This window comes from Acanthopagrus latus, chromosome 9 (genome assembly GCF_904848185.1).
Source record: "Acanthopagrus latus isolate v.2019 chromosome 9, fAcaLat1.1, whole genome shotgun sequence".
In the NCBI taxonomy this organism is placed as follows: domain Eukaryota; kingdom Metazoa; phylum Chordata; class Actinopteri; order Spariformes; family Sparidae; genus Acanthopagrus; species Acanthopagrus latus.
Window position 1 is genome coordinate 28,566,296 of NC_051047.1, and position 18,038 is coordinate 28,584,333.

Genomic DNA, 18,038 nt, shown 5'->3' on the forward strand with positions numbered 1-18,038 from the left:
ATTGAGTGTGTGTGTGTGTGTGTGTGTGCGTGTGTGTGTGTGTGTGTGTGTGTGTGTGTGTGTGTGATGAATCAAAGGCAGAGGCTCAGACTGGGACATAAAGGGCGACCCTGGATCTGTGAAACACAACCTGACAGGACAACTGGGAGGGTATATTAACTCACAGTCACCACCGTGTGCGTGTGTGTGTGCGTGTGTGTGTGTGTGTGTGTGTGTGTGTGTGCTCCTGGTCACCACAGGGTGTCGTTGTTGGTGCAGCACCTGATCTGAGCAGCAGACTCACACGAACAGCGACACATCTGATGATTGAACAGTTTAAAGCTGCTGCATGCAGAGTGGGAAAGTCCGAGCTGGAGACTTCTCATCACCAAGATCGACTCCCCAACACAAACACACACAAACACACACAAACACACAAACACACACGAGGAGGACACACGAGGAGGACACAGGAGGAACCTGAGCATGTTGTGGTGAAGGCTGCCCTCCAGTGGATGGATGGAGACGTGTTCGCTATCCCTTCACATCACTTTAACTTTTACATCCTGGATATTCGTTGAATCTTTATGATGTTAAGTTTAGTGAGAAAAGAAGATGAAAGTTGTAACTCTTTGACCAACAGGATGACACTTTAAAATAAAATGAAAAGTTGACCTGCAAACACTTTTCAGCGGTAACTTATGTATAAAAATGTATATAATCAGACATGCAGTGTTGTAAAAGTACTCAAAGGTCAAAACATAATTCTAAAATATCACTTTCATGTGAATAGTACTCGCAAAAAAAAAGTTAACTTGTGAACACTTTTCAGAGGTAACTAAAATATATATGTATATCTATATAATATATATATACACACACACACACACACACACAGTTTTATGTATATAAGTCAAAATATCAAAATATAACTTTAGAACGTTGCTTCAGTAAAACTGAAATTCCCCCATACAAATAGTACTCGAGTAAAAATCTTAAAGAACCTGATATTAAATTTACTCAGGTACAAAAGTTAGAATATTATGTCAGTTATGTCATTATCAAATCAATCTTTGGCTCCGATGCTCCGTGTACTCGTCAAAATAACTAATAACTAAAGTTGTCAATTAAATGTAGTGGAATAAATAAACTAAACTTTTGCAGCGGCAGCATAAAGAAGCAGAGAAGGGAAATACAATAAAGTACCTAAAAACACAAATACCTTAAAACTGTACACAAACAGAGAACTCTAATCTAATCTGCTGTATTATACAAACAGTAAGACTGAATACTGGACTGACTGTCCAGTCTGCATTTGTTGTTGGGCGGCGCCCTCTAGTGGCAGCAGAGATAATTCAGGAGGTTTGTTGAAGATGAAATATGATGCAGGCTGCAGGAGGACGAGGAGGAGGAGGAGGAGGAGGAGGACGGTCCTGCAGGTCTGTCACTGGTGCATTCTGGGAGAAATAGCAATCAAACCTACGCAGTGGTTTCAGTATGAGGACGTGTTGTTGACAGAGGAGCTGATAGAAACATCTCTACCTGGAGGTCAGAGGTCAGAGGTAAAGAGTCCTGGTGACGTTCCTGCAGCTCTTCAATAATCACGTAAATGACGGAGTCTGTCTGATGATGATGAGCGGAGGAAACATCCAGACGCCTCCATGAGCCGACTGATTTCCGGGGGAAACATTCGTGGGTGATGAAAGAGTTCACGTTCAGTTTGCGATCTCTTCTAGACTCTGTGGTGTAAAGAAGAAGAAAAGTCCCTTAAACTTTCTTACACGTATGTGCTGGTTTAGATCTGTTTGTCAGCAGGACGTTGGGCGGCCGACATCAGGAATGTGGTTTCACAAATAGAAAGTGAGTTTGGTTTTATCCTAGAAGCCATTAAAGGGGCAGTTTGTAAGATTTGTGTAGAATTTCAGTTTAAAACATTTAAAAAATGAGCTGACAGCGATGATCTGAAGGCCCTCAGAGATTCAGCTGCGAGATGTAACAGAAGCAAGTTCACAACTTCTAATAATGTAACAAAACAAACTCACAAAATGTCAAGAAAGGTCAGTTTTTAATTATATTCAGGAAAAATACAACTGTACAGCGTCTGTGTTTGAGTTTCTCTCTTTAACCAAACTAAGCAGACCCACTAACTCATCATAAAACACAACACTGATTAAATAAAAAAAGAGATGACCTACTTCTGCTTTATTTCACATTGATTTGAATGATTTGCGTCTCTGTGTTAACATCAGACTGACCTTCATGTCTGGCTTTAGCTCCATGGAATAATAAACTATATTCAGGTCAAAGAGTCCGGACCGATCACATGGTTCTAAAAATACAGCTACCGTTAATGTTCTCTTTTGTTCTAGAGTTTGAAATGTTATAGTTCTGAGAGGTCGTGGAACAGAACATGCCCCAGAATCTCAGCGCTCCCTGTGGAAGAAGGTTTCCATCTCTTCTGCCTTCACACGACATTACTGTCTGTCCTCTGAACAGCGTCCTCGCCCCTCTCTGGGACAACAGGCCTTTGTTTTGTGCTCCAGACTCTCTGGAAGCAGGTCCAGGCTCAGTTTGTGGACCAACAGGAACAACAGCTGTTGCCCCCCTGATCAAAGCAGACTGGGGCCTGAGCACTGTCAGCCCCAGTGTTCAGCAGCCCCATTCTGTTTGGGATTATCACACCTGTGGTTCAGGGATTAATCCCAGCAGAGACATGGGAACCAGGAACCAGGGCGCTCCGAAGGTCCAGTGCAGGAAGGGAGGAGGGGGCACTGAGTAAGTGTTCCCCCTCCCATGAGCCCCTGGAGCTACGTTTGTGGGCCAACAGGTTGCAGAGGAGGCGGACTGGAACCGACTCTGATCAAGCACCGTCCTCCAGAAGTCAGAAGTTAACTACAAACTGCCAAACGTCGTTCTTCTTTCTCTCTTTTCATGCATTTAAATTGCCCACTTAGAAACTTCCTGGAACCATCTCAAGTCTCCATGAATCACATGATGAAGCGTTTTAAACGTATATTATCCCAACTCTCTCTACTCAGCGGCTCCAGGTAGCGACGATTAACGACTGTCGGCCTCATTCAGGTTCTTCAGGAATCTATTGGTGGAAAATGCAAATAATGTGCTTCGAGTGAGGTGATGACAAAACCAACACAGGAGAAGAAGCATTATTTTGTTGGAATCTTTTATTTTAATGCCTGTAAAGGCTGTTTTTGTAACAAAGATGGCACACGTGTACATCAGATCTTCATGTGGTTCTGTTGAGCAGATGAACCGGCTGTTTCTGTCCGACCAGGTGAGATCTTTAATAACTCTTTAAAATGTGACCTCGGAGCCTCCGACTGTGACCCGGGCGGTGTCGTATATCTGTGACCGCTCAGCTTTCCTTCTTTTCCTGACCATGCAGAAAATCCTCTCCTTGTTTGTTCAGCTAATTTGAGAGGCATTCTCCCAGTCCGTTCCTCCTGAGCCGGTTTGTCTAACAGCTTAATGTCTCCAGCTCACTTTACTTAAAAAAAAAAAAAAAAAAGGCTCAACGCTTCGGTCCATCGGGCTCAGATCCTCCCACGCCGACACTGCAATTTAAGCTTTTTAGCTCCCGTTAGACAGTTTTATCCTCTGAACCCAGAACACACACAACATACCATAGACTGCGTCTTTAAATATCTGCATTTACACGTCTCAGTTAGACTCCATTTAACATTATACATGAATGTGAAACACAATCATACCTACATGAATATGTTTTGGACCTGTCATTAAATGTGTGGACTTTGGACCTGAGGTTATTTTATTCTGAGGTTCTACCACAAACGCTCAGGTGCACACATGGATCTTCAGCTTTAACTGAGCTCCAGCACCATCTACTGGTGACACATCAAACTGTCTCTATCATGACTGACCTCCAAACTGTTTAGTATCATCTGCACACACCAGGGTTGCACCGATACCATTTTTTTCAAACCGAGTATTTTCATTTGTGTACTTGCCGACATTTTTTTTCACAAAAATAACTATTAGGTCACAGATGCACTGAATTGGAAGACAGATTTATTTTCTTCTCTGCTAGTTACAGCAAATGATAATAAATTAAATACATATAAATATAATTAAACACAACTTCCTGTGTCAACAAAAAGCCTCCACATTGGCACTGTCTTCACACTGGACAAAACGAAACTGAAATCTGACAAATTAAAAACAATGAAACTTATAACAGAGTTAAAACAGTCAACTTAATATCTTAATTAAATAATTGCACAGTCTCCACATTAGAGTCAGTGTGATATATGCTGAAGTAGCCTAGTAGTTGTATCAACGTCTGTGTGTAGTCAAACATCAGTAAATGTCTTTCTGTATTGACCAAAAATCCATCGACCCTGAGGAACATTCATCAGCTCTTAGAGACGACATGTGGAGTTATTTTTCTCCGTCTTCTCTCACGGAATATCTACACGGATGTCTAGATATATGGCTTCAGCATGCGCCTGCAGGAGTCAGTTTGTAAACTGTGCTCTATATATAAAATTTCTGTTATTATTATCACATGCGGTTTATTGCAACACTGCAACTAGACCACAGTCTTATAAAAGGTGTAACACCAGAAGCACTTCCTGGAAGAGACACAACCGTTTCTTAGAAAAGGTGCATCAACCACCTCGGTACTTCTGGATCACTAATAGCACTTTACACGCCGACACTCAAGCAGCACTTGTGCAGAGCAGCAGCACTTTTACAACAGCTGGCTTTCCAGCACCATTTTTTAAGACAACAGTAAAATAATTTCCCGTCTGCTGTCAGCCTTATCAACAAGGCCTGAATCCCCCCTGACACTCCTCACACTCCACCTCTACCACTGACTCTACTGTCACACTGACAGTACCATAACTTTATGCGTTACATTAACGCTCACCTTGAACATCCTGTTCATTTGCACATTTTCATTTGCACATCATTCTTGTAATTGTTCACTGCCAGCTGGTCTGCTCCTTTTATCCTTTTACCCAAAAAACAGATTGTGTATATATATTTATATTGTATAGTTATATTTTCTACTTTTTAAAATAGTTTATATTTTCACTTAATAGTTATTTGATGCATGCACCAACATCACCACAACAAATTCCTCGTATGTGTAACATCGTACTTGGCAATAAAGCTTTTTCTGATTCTGATTCTGATTCTAAACTCTTCAAAATACACCGTCCCAGTAACATCTTTCCATGCAGGTTTTGGTAAAATATTGAAGTTTTATCACACAACACAGTGACGGTGATATTTGACATTTTACTAAATATAATCTTAATTAAACTTGCTTCGGTGAGCAGGCACAACTTTCAGAACACCGGGCTGCCTGGGACGGAGGGCTGGGTTGATTCTCTTGCACCTTCTTCATCTTTTCTCTGGTCCTGGGGTCCAGTAAAAATACTGTGAATTAAAACAAAGAAATCATCAGGTTGTTTCAGGGGCATCCTGTTTCCTGGTGTTCACCTGCTTCCTCACATCATCTTTGAGGTGAGTGAATATTCAGCGCTGGAGGAAAACGAGCCAGAGCTGTTAACAAGGTAGAGAGTCAACCTCTTTGTTCTTTATTCTGTCATAATGACTTACCATCAGTTCCTCAGCCGACGGGGACTGCAGTGGTGATGGTTTACCACAATGATTTACTATTTCATCTGCCAAAACCATCAATCACTTTACAACTTTCTGAATTTCTCCTGTTACCACTCTGGAAATGTTTTTAAAATGAACTTAAATCTCTTCTCCCAGTGTAGATGAGAGTCAGTTCAAAGCTGTTATTGAACCATTAAGAGAACAGGCTCCACAGCACACATGCTGAGTAACAGGAGCATTAAACTCATTGTAGTTCTTTATTCACTATTTAAACTTACTTTGTGCACATAGTCAATAACAAGTGTTTAGGGGGCTGGCATGTAAGGGTCTCAGGATAAAGGGGAGGGAACTAGTGGGTCTGCCTGTCTGTCTGTGAAACCACTTGTTGGCTGTTGCAGGCCACAGGCCGTTCATAGAGGCTCCTAACTGGTCCAAAACAGGTGTTGACTGATAGGTCAGAGGTCAGCAGCCATCTTAACATAACGCCATGTTGCAGGTTAATGGTGTTTTTTGACTAAATAACTTACTGAACTGTATCTACTGGACATTTGAGAATAAGTCAGTTATTTATCTTAAAATGGTCTGCATGAACTGGATAACAAGAATCTATAACGATGTATGTCATGATTACACGCCTGAAATGAGGCTTTATTCAATGAGGCCTGTTAAATGCTAATATTAGCTGTTTGCTAATGAAGCTAATGGGTTAATTATGTTGTTTTACCTTGAAGTATGACCCACTGACCCTCCAGGCTTTCAATCTGCATAATCTTTTCAGTTTCGGATCAATTGTTCATTTGTTGAATATATTGTGTGTCTGGTATTTGAGCTTCAACTGTGAAGAAAGATCACTCACCTTTTCTGTAGCACCACACACAAAATAGCGATGAGGGCGATGATGACGACAGGTGCAATTATTTTAATAGGCAACAGATACTTCTGCTCGCCCTCCTCTGTAAATAAGGGGGAAACACTTTTAACAACTAACAATTTACACCAAGAAAATCAGATTTGTGGCCCTCAGTTCAAGTTCAATCTGCAAAATAATTTTTAGACCTTTAAAAAGACTTAGTACCAAAACTAGCTCCTCAGTATACCCAGCAGTTTGTGGTCCACTGAACGATCCACAAATGTTGTTTTATGTCCAAAGCATCAATGAAATAATTTGTCACAACAGTAGCAGCCGGTTCTGAAGCCTGACTGAAAATCACCTAAAAGGTTATTATCAAGTAAAAACATGGCAACATCCTTGAAGATGCTCCCAGGCCACATGAATTGAGCTGAATGATCTCTCACCAGTGTCGATCTTTTCAGTTCTGGTGATGGTCTTGTTGGAGTGAGGGTTGTAGACGACGCAGGTTACAGACTTTAACCCTGTAATGTTGACAGAGCTTGTGAAGGAGAAGGTTTTCTCTGTTGGACCCGGCTGCAGGAACGTCTCAGCATCCTGCAGGTCCAGCTCTTCATCGCTGGATCTGTTCAGACCCTTCCATGATACCTGAGCTGCAGGATATCCTCCTCGTGCTGAGCAGGTTGCACTGTTGGTTGTGTGGTTAACCGTCAGGACCAGATCCTGGTAGGGAGCTGTGAGTGTGACAGAAAGAGCAACTGAGACATTTACAGCATTTACAGCAGTTTGGCATAAAGAAGCTTCTGAATTTACCTGAAACCTGCAGCATGGATCTGCACCATTCTTCAGGGTGTTTGAAGACTTTTTTCTGCTCATCGTAGAATTTAACGTAGGCAAAGAATGTTTTCTGATCATCTTCAGGAGAAATGTTGTCAAGTCTGATGGAAATATTTCCGGAACTGAATTCAGAATTGAAGACTTGGTACCTGTCCTTGTATTTGTTGTTTTGTACTGGGATGGTTTTTCCACCATCCCAGTGAAACACAAGGTACTCGTCCTCCTGCCAATAGAACCACTTGAGATTGTGCGGATATCCAGGGAGGGAACATGGGATCAGGACGGATCCTCCAACAGCGACATGGAGAAGCTGAGGTCTCTGACCCAAGATGGGTGCTAAAACAGAAAACAAGGAAATATTTGTCAGGAAGAGGAAATTCTCCATCACAAATGCACAAAGGCAGTGATTGATTAGGCTAATGTAACCCACATGATATTAACTTAGAGGGGAAAAAACTATAACTATAAGAGTAATGCAATATTGTTATTTCACTCAAAATTACATAAGAGTTGTTAAAATGTTGGGATATCCAATATCCAGTGAACATATCACAAAAGATTGACAAGATGTCTTGGACCAATCAGAGATCACTAAATTCTTCTAGTCCCGCCCACTGCCTCCGTTCTTCTGTGTGCAAGAGAGAGAGAAGGCATCTGTCAGAGCACTGATGCTAACACTCGGTGAAAAGACTGAAAATGTCGATGAAACCTCAGGAAATACCAGTTAATCTTGATAATATATGCTGTGGGCTGTATGCTCTGATTTTCACGGCGTTCTTGTGGAGTATCTTTGGAAAAGGCGAATTAGCACAGTCGCTAGCTCCAGCGATAGTAGCATTAGCTAATAGCCGTTAGCTAATAGCCGTTAGCTAATAGCCGTTAGCTCGGCCCTTTGTCGCCTCTGACCTTCCCGCCCACACTTAGTCTGTACCAACGGCTGTGAACCTGTGAGCTAACTGAGCGCCGCCATTTCATGTGCATACGCCCAGCCGGATAAGAGAAATGGTGAGACCGACAGATATCTTTTTCCTCTAAATGAGAGGTTTTATTTATCTTTAACCTCACTGACTCATTTTTATGCACTTACTATTCACTATATGCTGTGAGAAGATAGAAGGAAAAGGAATTTTTGGTGTAATTTATAGTTTTAAAGTAGATGAAAGCAAGCTATTTTTTTGGCACATGTGGGTTATATATGTATACTTTGGTAACTTTTACACAGTCTGTATGTTATAAGTGTAGAAAGTAAGGTGCAAAGCCTGCACAGTGTGTTGTTTTGTAAGTAAAGTTCCATATTGATCATATTGTGTGATTTCAGAAAGGAAAGGGAGAAAAGTACTACTGATTAAAACTAATTACACTTCTCTGACACTGTCTGACAGGTCAGGGGTTGTTTTATTTTGTTTGCACTATTGGTCGTTCCTGGATTTGGATCTTTGTTGTCGATGGCGAGCCTTCCCACCAGGACCTAGAGAGCTGGAGAGAGACACAGTGTCCAAAGATACTGCTGTGGTCATTGAACGCATCCTGTTTCTACTTCACCTGGTCCTGAGGTAGGCCAACTGCTTCACACACCTTCACACTCGGCTTCATTATCGTTTTTCATTCCCCCTCATCTTCTTACTCCCAACACACACACACACACACACACACACTTCCTCTTGTTTTGAATTGAGTCTGATGAGAAAGACACTGTGAATTGAATGTTACTTACTGTGTATTCAGGTAAGGTACGGTGAATTGAGAGCAAAATGTGACTTGATCAACTGTGGTTCAACATGACTGGTGTTACTACTGTTATTTTAAGTGGAATTACTATTTTCTTTTGTATGTTTAACCTTTTATGTTCTTTTGAAATAAGAATCTGGCATATTTCAAAATCAATTTTTACGTCTTTGAGTCTCATTTAGACATTCACTCTGATCCAGCAGTCGTTCTTTACACACTAAAATATTTATTCACCACCTATTAGTCTCTCATAGGAGTGGCACACTAAATTTAGACTACACACCCAAAATTATATAGACAATATGACAAAAATAACTTTGTATGATTGAGCTTGATTCCTCTGAACAGGAAACTGAAGCTCTGATTTGATCTGAGCTGTCCTTAAATCCACCTGACTCCTTAGATAAAAAAATAATTTTACCTGACAAAACTTGGCAGCTGATCTGCCGCTGCCTCCGTCAGTCACTTTGTTTGTAATGTTGGTGTTTTAACGTATGAATATATCAATACGGCGAAGACTGCAGTCCCGGGACATGTCACCTCCAACTACCTGTCAGTGTGGATCGACCAAAACTATCAATACTACCAACACCATGTTTCTCCTTGGATCGTTATGAAGGGATCAGCTTCAGTTCCACTTTTCTATGTTGTGCTCATTTATTTACATTTCATCAGTAAGTAGAGCCATCTGAAAATGTTTCACAGTGTGAACTCATGCAAGTCGTCGTCTGTTGACCCCCGACACTCAGTACATTTACATGCTCAGCTTAGTCGGATTCAGGGTTTCCGCTAGAAGAAATTGTCACTGGACAACGTGACCGACAGGTTTTCAATTTACTGGACGAATGTTTGAAATTACGGTTAGATACCTTTCTGAATTAAGTCTTGTCGCCTTGTTCTCCCCGAGGCGACTTAGCTGTGCTGTTTTGATGGGGTTCTGCAGAGAGAAACCTCTCGCTGGCACACTGGAGACGGGGATCACGCAGGCTATGTTGGCCAGTTTAGCCCACTCGGTATAGATATCGCTGAAATCTATGATAAGAACTTCGCAGGCTGTTGAGAACATCAAGCCTCCATAACAGTGATGGCGTCTCATTGTGCACAACTGGCATTGATGAGTGGGGCTGTAGCTGCCACTAACTCGTCCTCACTTTTAAATACAATTCAATTTATGCTTGGATGGAATATTTTCACCGGCCTTTTTGACCGGCGGAGTTAAAAGATACCAGACTTTGGCAAATTTGAGTCAGGCTAAGGTGTTTACATGCATCTTAAAAATCCAATCATAGTCTAACTAACTAGTGTTGTCACGATACCAAAATTATGACTTCAGTGCGATACCTGCCTAAAATACCTCGATACAATGCTGAAACGATACCACAGCGGAAAAATAAAACATCTTCAAAAGTAATGGGATGAAATATTAGATGACAGAATGTGGAACTTAAAATGATTTATTTCTTTTTATTAATTAAAACACTTAAACTTAAAGTGAAAATATAATAATTAATATTTGTAAAACATGCTGAGCTCATAGCTACTTAACCTGTTATAATAAGAGTGAAATTATTATGCAGCTGTTTAACTTAGCTGCCAATATGGTTACAAGCATCTCTGTATCCAAGAAGACAAGTGTCTTCTTGTTTGTTAATTTGTCTTGTTTGCTCTCAGAGATTATTAAATAACCTGGTTTATAGCTTACTATATTCACACATCCAAAGAACATTGCAACTTATCTAAATGAATTGTTTTAAAGAAACAACCTGACATTTTTTTTTTTAACAAATCATCGTCCCTGACACACACATTCTTTGCTTCCTGACCATAAAACATAAAAACTGTGTGAATTGCACCCAGAGGCTACATTTCAGCTGATGCGACACATCCAGTTTCTGTCATCAGACGCGTGCATTATGAAATTTCTCATAAACTGAATTGTTTGCTAAGACATCAGTGTAAATCAGTTCTTTCCAGTTATGTTTCACTTAATCTCAGGAAGCCCAGAAGCTTAAAAAACGCTTTTTTGTAAAAATCTTATTTCCCTCTTTTGCAGTAATGTGTTTTTTTATGAGGTGTGCAATCATCTTATCATAATGATTTCATTGAATGAAAATATTAATCTTACCAAGGAGAAGCAACAGAGGAAACACCACAGCCAGCATGACAGGACTGCAAAAAAAGAGCAGAGACACAGTGGATCATTTAGAACTGTGATAAAACCACATCACATAGTGTGAGCACATGTTGACACCAGATAATAAAACCAGAGATTTATCAGTTTAAACACAGTTTAATGAGCTTGAACTGACTCATACACACTCAGTTTAATCCATTACGTGTGTGTGTTTAATAGAGTTTCACTGTGAGCCTTAAGAGACGTAGTGTCCAGATGTAGACAGACAATGAGGAAGTGTAAGATAATATTATACATCATGAAGTAAGGTCATAATAACATCAGTGATGGGAAGTAATAAAGTACAAACACTTTGTTATTATTGAGCTAACTAATTGACTATATGGATTGTGAATTGCAAAATTACTCAATGGCTTTTATTTAGCTTTTAAATGTAGCTCGAGGTTGTTTTAGGACCAGCATGGTTAGCACTGATACAGTGAGGGCAGTCACTTGCTGGGGAGTACAGGTCTCCTCCTTTTGAAGAAAACCATTCGTAGTAGCATTACTGGCACAGCTCTTCTTTGAACTGCATTTAATATAAAAACCACATTTGACGTTAGGTGAGCGTAGCAGAGAACGAGCTAGCTAAACAAGCCACATGTTCCAGCTAAACAGCTACGGTCCACTTATAACGTACGTTGAAACGAGAGAAGGACTTGGCTAAAGCTAGCTTCGGCCTAGACAAGTGCTCCCAGAGGGATACTTCTTATTCTTATGCAAACAGCTGTTAAGAAATGAGATGAACTGAGCTGAATTATCAACATGAGAGCTTCCTGCCTGTCTGGGCTCTCTGGAGTCTTAGCCTGCAGTTTAAGAGGTTTGTTCACATGATTTCTCAATTCATATCTATGAGTCTCAATTCATAGAAACAGTTAATGATGGTTAATGCCTCGCTACATAAATAAAATCGGTTTGCAGCCTGCAGTGGTTTGACCGCTGCCGCAGAGCTGTACCAATCATGATTCAGCAAAACAGAAATAATGTATCCGCGCCGGATGACTAATGTGTAACACAGTCTGTAAACATACATCGATGAAGAACGCAGACTTACAGATCAGTGCAATAGAGTGGAATAGGCTATAGGAAAGAGTGTGATTATATTATATTATATGATTATATGATATAGTCTGATAGATACCGAAGCAGTGTCTCACCGGATCAATGCAGCCGCGACCACTTATGTAAGGGGGTGCCACGCATACTAAACATGGGCACTGAGGAGGCACTCACTGCTGACTACACGAGCACAGACATTAATAATAACAATAGAAGAATAGCCATCTTTACGTTGATGGTCTCGTTTGCTGTTACAGGTCAGATTTCAACACTTACAAGTTTCTCGTTGTCACTTTAAAAAAAGCTTTTTTATTTCCTATCAAAGGGGATAAACCCACCCTGACAACACATCACCCACAGTACCACTGCACCAGAGTCAATGTCAGGAAGAGAATCAATTCTATTCAATTAAAAACATTTTAGTCTGATACAGTAAGCCACTCGGAATAAGTGTTAGAAGTGTGAATATCTGGTGGGAGAGAGTTCTGGAGGCTGGGGGCAGATCGGCTGAAAGCTCTTGACCGAATGGTGGTTAGGTTTGCAGATGGGGCAGAAGAACTTTATGTTCTACCACATCACAATGCCCTCATCCAAACTGTGGTCCATCCTGCATTAAATAAAGACTTCTCATTAAAGGGAACGTTTCTTATCAACTTTATTACATTTTTAATCCCTTTTTAACAACTGTATGAACTCAAATAATCATGATCACTTGGGACTGAAACAGTCACTAATCTCAAAGAAATTAATGTTTCATCCACAAGCAGAGCTGTCTTAAATGTTTATCCGTGTTAACTCATGTAAGTCGTCGTCTGTTGTGTGTTGCCCGGGTGCTTCTTCAACACTGTAAATGAGAATGTTGTGAACTCTGATGTGTGTAGGAAGTTGTTCACCGCTGTGGCAACACCACAAACTTATTCAAACACATAAAACAGAGAGCACAGAGCTTTAGCTGAGAAGAAAGGAAGAGGAGGGAAATGCCTCATCAGCACAGAGACAGAGGGGCATCGAATATTCAGGTATACACAGGAAAATTGTTTTATTCAAACTGATCAAATATATCATACAATATTGTCACATCCAATGCCTTGTTACAGGCACGTGGGGGGGGGGGGGCGCTGCCTCATCTAGAACTACACCACACACATAGATGAGACGTGACAGTGGAGCGAAATCCATCAGCATAACTTTCTTGTCAGGGCTAACAAGTCGCCTACTGCTTATTCAACGTGCTTAAGTATGAGTCATATTTCAGAAGACCGTTCGTTTGTGCTTGTTAAGCTAACTGCTTGTTAATGACAGTTAAGAACAATCTAATATGACAGCTGTCTATGTCGGTTGTTACAAATAACTGTAACACACAAGCTGCAGAAAGTACACTTCCCCTCTAAAGCGAATAATGTCACATCCTGTTCACTGTTCAACTCTCTACTATCACCCCACACTTCACCAGTTCCGAAAAGACTTCGACTGCCAAATCTGCTACAACTATGCGAAAGTGTTTATTTATGTGTTGGCTTGAACATCCAGAATTCAGTTGGTTAAAAGTGATAAAATAATGTTTATTCAGCTGATGAAACAGAAAACAACAGTAAGAACAGAACATCAGTGAAGAACACTATGTTGCTTTTTGTGTTGCCAATAGAACCACACAGCACCAGCAAGGATGATTAGGAACATGACAGGTACAACTATTACAGCCACATGATGCCCCTCGTTTTCATCTGTAAATCAGGAGAAACAACAGATTAACAAACAAATTAGACCTGCTGCAATGTCTAATCAAAAGGGTAATGATTAATTAAAACCAGTTCTTCATAGTTTAACTGTAGTTAAATAATCACCCCTGAAGATGCTTCCAGGCCACATTAATTGATCTGTTCCAGTAATGGTCTTGTTGGAGTGAGGGTTGTAGATGACGCAGGTTACAGACTTTAACCCCATAACGTTGACAGAGCTTGTGAAGGAGAAGGTTTTCTCTGTTGGACCCGGCTGCAGGAACATCTCAGCATCCTGCAGGTCCAGCTCTTCATCGCTGGATCTGTTCAGACCCTTCCATGATACCTGAGCTGCAGGATATCCTCCTCGTGCTGAGCAGGTTGCACTGTTGGTTGTGTGGTTGACCGTCAGGACCAGATCCTGGTAGGGAGCTGTGAGTGTGACAGAACAACTGAGGCATTTACAGCATTTACAGCAGTTTGATATGAGGAGAGATTTATTGAGAAGCTTCTAAAATTACCTGAAACCTGCAGTGTGGATCTGCACCGTTGTTCAGATGGGTTGCCAACTTTTTTTACAATGGCAAAGAATGTTTTCTGATCATCTTCAGTTGAAATGTTGTCAAGTCTTATGGAAATATTCCCAGAACCGAACCCAGAACTGATGACTTGAGTCCTATTCTCATATTTGTTGTTTTGGATTTTTATTACTTTCCCACCGTCCCAGTAGAAGAAATGTTGTTCACCCTCTTGCCAGTAAAACCAGTTGAGACTGAGTGGATATCCTGGGAGAGAACAGGGAATCAGGACGGATCCTCCAGCAGTGGCAGTGACAAGGATCTGAGCCACACCGGGTGCTAGAAACAAAACAATGACATGTTTGTCAAGAGGAGAAAATGCTCAGTCTCAAATGCAGAAAATGCTGAACTGATACTAAATGCCCCATGTCAGAGGCAAGTCAGTGCCCACACTTGTGTTCAAAGGCACGATCCAAGAGCTTGCTGATGCATAGTTTGTATTTATCTCTTGTCACAATGCTGTGCTTATGATCTGGACAGGTTTAAGCACAAAACTCCCTGGTTAGAGTTAAGAGTACATTACAGTTTTACTTTAATATCGTTTTAGGTCTCCACAAACATAGCAGGAGTTGAAAGGATTTCCTGTGAAATGTGTCTCATTTTGGTTGCTAATAAAAATGTCCTCTGGGGTTTTCTTACAAATATCCATTTAAATAGGCAGAAACACAGACTGTAACACCGATGTAAAGTCAATATGATGTACATGTGGGATTTACAGACAGGGAACTGAATCCGCGATTTATTAGCTGCCTTCAAAACCACCAGAGTCCTTGTGACCTCTTAACTACCTCAGTGAGTGCTGCAGTATTTATGCGTCACGCCGACAGGTGAGCATTTTGAATATTGGTGTGGACTATTCATCACATCACATCAGCAGATTCGTATCATGCATTTATTATAGTTTCTTCCACACACACTTTTCTCTAACTGTATTGTTCCTGTTGAACCACAACACAAGCATCAACCCTTTCCTGTCGCAGACCTGCTCTGAGAGGCTACGTATCAGCTGATGCAACACATCCATTTTTTTCATCACATGTCGTGCAAAATGACGTTTCTTTTAAATTGAATTGTTTACTGACACATCAAAGTAAATCAGATCATTCCAGTATGTTTCACTTCATCACAGGAAGCAGAAGCTTAAAAAGACTTCAGGTGTGTCCTGAACTCTAGCTTTTTGTTTTCTTGCCAGTGAGTGGAAAACTCTTACCGAGGAGAAGCAACAGAGGAAACACCACAGCCAGGATGAAAGGACTGCTGAAAGAAAAGAGCAGAGACAAAGCAGATCATTAAGACTGTGATAGAAACACATCACATTGTGTTTAGTCTTTTAGGTGTGTGTTTCACGGATTTTCACTGTGAGATTTTAGAGACATAGCGTCCAGATTTAGACAGAAGATGAGGAAGTGTTAGATAATATTGTACATCATGAGCTCAGGTCATAATAACATCAGCAATGGGAAGAAAAATACTTGTTACTGTATATCACCTAGAAGAAATCTGGACCAGCAGCAAAGGATTCACAGGTTTGGAAGCACTGAGCAGCCAGTAAAACACTGTCTGATTGGCCAGCCAGTACTCACATCAGCAGCAAAGCTTTTCTAATGTAGGGTCATTCACGTTCACACCAAAACACTAAAACTCAAATAACAAATGGCAAAAGCAGGCTGTCAATAAACAGCAGATTAAAAGAAAGATGACACACATGAGTTCAAAATAATCCTGTTTATATTCCACATGAACAAGAATCAGCTTCACCTAAGATATTAAGCTGTACAAAAAATAATATAACACAAAATACATATTAACTACACTTTAATCCTGACATTCATTCATATTCAACACATACATTACAGTCACACTCGTTCTACACTTGTTTAATATACACAAATCCTCTCTATCACACACACACACACACACAAAACACCCTTTACACTCATGGCACGTCCATCTTAACGAGTGACTCACAAGTGAAACTAGTTAAAAACGTTACTTACAAACGGCTGGCTAAGACTCTTAGAAATACATTTTCTTACGTTAGTTTCTTACGTTAATGACTGTTACGCTAACAAAACTGCTGTAGAAAGCTGAAGGTCACAGAAGGTGAATCTCAACAGGCCAACGGCATGAAACGAAGCTTCCCATTTGAGCTCTCTACACTCATTACACATTTCCAAAACATGCAAAAGCTTTACAGAACAATTAGTTATGGATATTAAATATTGATATTAGATACAAAACCAAGCTACACAAGTTCTGCAGTACCTGGGGATTGATAGATTGAGAGAGGATAATAGTCGGTGTATAGTTATTCCGGCCATTTTATTTATCTGCGCACGAGCAGTAGCTCTCACACGTGATTGGCACTCTGGACATGGCGGTCAGATACAATGACGTAAAGACGCAAGAAGAAGAAAGAGATGGAGAGGCGGACTGTGGTAATGGGGGGAAAATGCTTGTCAGCACCTCATATGACGTGAGCTTCAGTTAGCTTTGACCACAAATGTCCGTCAGAGGGAGACATTTCACTCTGATACTCAGAGCCTGTACTCTGTACTGAATGAAGTACTTCTTCTTTTACCTTTCTTTATTTTTTACACAAGGCAAGTTTATTTGTGTTGCACAATTCAGACACAAGGCAACTCACAATGCTGTAGAGGGGCATGAAATTACAATAAAAGACATTTAAAAATCACATTCGGAAAATAAGCTAAAACAGAATACGTTTAGTAGAGACAGGACTAAAGACAAAAGGTCACAGTACAGTTCAAAGCCTTAAAATGAATCAATGACACGTCTCTGAACTTCAACTTAAGCATGGTACTTTGAGATCATATCCACCCTCAGATGTTCAGGTTTTAACTCCTCTTAAAACAGAAAGCAGAAGCAGTATTTCTTATTTTGATGTAAACAGCTTGTAAGAAATGAGATGAAGCTGACCTGTGTTGCTTCCACTCCTCATGCAGCTCTTCCTCCGTCTGCGCTGCCTCTCTGAACACAGCGAGTGAATGAGTCACTGCAGCAAAAGGAGGAGGGACTACTTTCCTCTCTGACTGCCAAGACAACACACCCAGATTAATGCTTCAGTTGTTGCTCAGACAGCCTTGAGATCTGATCTCAGGTATGTTTATAAACCACATGCACACATTTCCCCATGCTGTGGTGAGCACACAACCTGCCACACGTCTGCACACACGAACAAGTGAACTTCACATGACGTCTCTGTCTGTGAGGTGCTTGTGGTGAGACACTTTCTGAAAAACTTTCTTACATGAGAACTTCCTGCATCTGCTCTCATGAAAAGAGACACTACTCAGCATGTGTTGTGTGGTTTAGAGGTTTGTTCACATGATTTCATGTCACAGTCTCCATTTATTGGAACAGTTTAGGATGCCCGGTCGTCCCTCAGCCAGTGTGGCTCTGCAGAAATGTAGGCATCATCGACACGAGGCTGATACACTCTGCTATCCACACACGTAACTGCCTCATCGAAGTGGCCTGTTGGT

At 40.8% G+C, this 18,038-nt stretch overlaps 2 protein-coding genes and 2 long non-coding RNA genes across 16 annotated transcripts in view; 2 read left to right on the plus strand and 2 right to left on the minus strand.

The window, feature by feature from the left end:
• Positions 1 to 1,227: 1,227 nt before the first annotated feature.
• On the minus strand, positions 1,228 to 2,348 carry LOC119025587. Of its 2 annotated transcripts, none has more exons than XR_005076864.1 (2): positions 2,235 to 2,348; positions 1,228 to 1,718 (listed from the first exon to the last, which is right to left on the minus strand). It is a non-coding gene; the product is annotated as an uncharacterized LOC119025587 (long non-coding RNA). The 2 variants fall into 2 exon arrangements; XR_005076863.1 differs by having other exon boundaries at positions 2,175 to 2,293.
• Positions 2,349 to 3,154: 806 nt separating this feature from the next.
• Positions 3,155 to 7,105, plus strand: LOC119025588. The gene is made up of 3 exons (XR_005076865.1): positions 3,155 to 3,271; positions 5,432 to 5,540; positions 6,979 to 7,105. It is a non-coding gene; the product is annotated as an uncharacterized LOC119025588 (long non-coding RNA).
• LOC119025583 (ICOS ligand-like) lies at positions 5,043 to 17,547 on the minus strand. 2 transcript variants are annotated; one of them, XM_037109279.1, is made up of 9 exons: positions 17,473 to 17,547; positions 15,743 to 15,789; positions 14,476 to 14,811; positions 14,081 to 14,386; positions 11,130 to 11,173; positions 7,253 to 7,612; positions 6,886 to 7,173; positions 6,446 to 6,542; positions 5,043 to 5,403 (listed from the first exon to the last, which is right to left on the minus strand). In XM_037109279.1, the coding sequence occupies exons 5-9, from the start codon at positions 11,164 to 11,166 to the stop codon at positions 5,313 to 5,315; spliced, it is 873 nt and encodes a 290-aa protein (XP_036965174.1). In that variant the 5' UTR covers positions 11,167 to 11,173; positions 14,081 to 14,386; positions 14,476 to 14,811; positions 15,743 to 15,789; positions 17,473 to 17,547; the 3' UTR covers positions 5,043 to 5,312. The 2 variants fall into 2 exon arrangements, with proteins under 2 accessions (XP_036965174.1, XP_036965173.1); XM_037109278.1 differs by lacking the exons at positions 11,130 to 11,173; positions 14,081 to 14,386; positions 14,476 to 14,811; positions 15,743 to 15,789; positions 17,473 to 17,547 and having other exon boundaries at positions 7,253 to 7,689.
• LOC119025585 (uncharacterized protein C21orf62 homolog) overlaps positions 7,878 to 18,038 on the plus strand; it is a 100,356-nt gene continuing 90,195 nt past the window's right edge. For 4 of the 11 annotated variants that reach the window (XR_005076858.1, XR_005076860.1, XR_005076855.1 and 1 more), the window contains exons 1-2: positions 8,139 to 8,281; positions 8,659 to 8,829. The gene's annotated coding sequence lies outside the window, so the exon portion shown is untranslated. Of the gene's footprint in view, positions 8,282 to 8,658; positions 8,830 to 15,724; positions 15,867 to 17,498; positions 17,654 to 18,038 lie in introns of all 11 variants that reach the window. The other 7 variants (XR_005076857.1, XR_005076862.1, XR_005076854.1 and 4 more) reach the window with 6 other exon arrangements.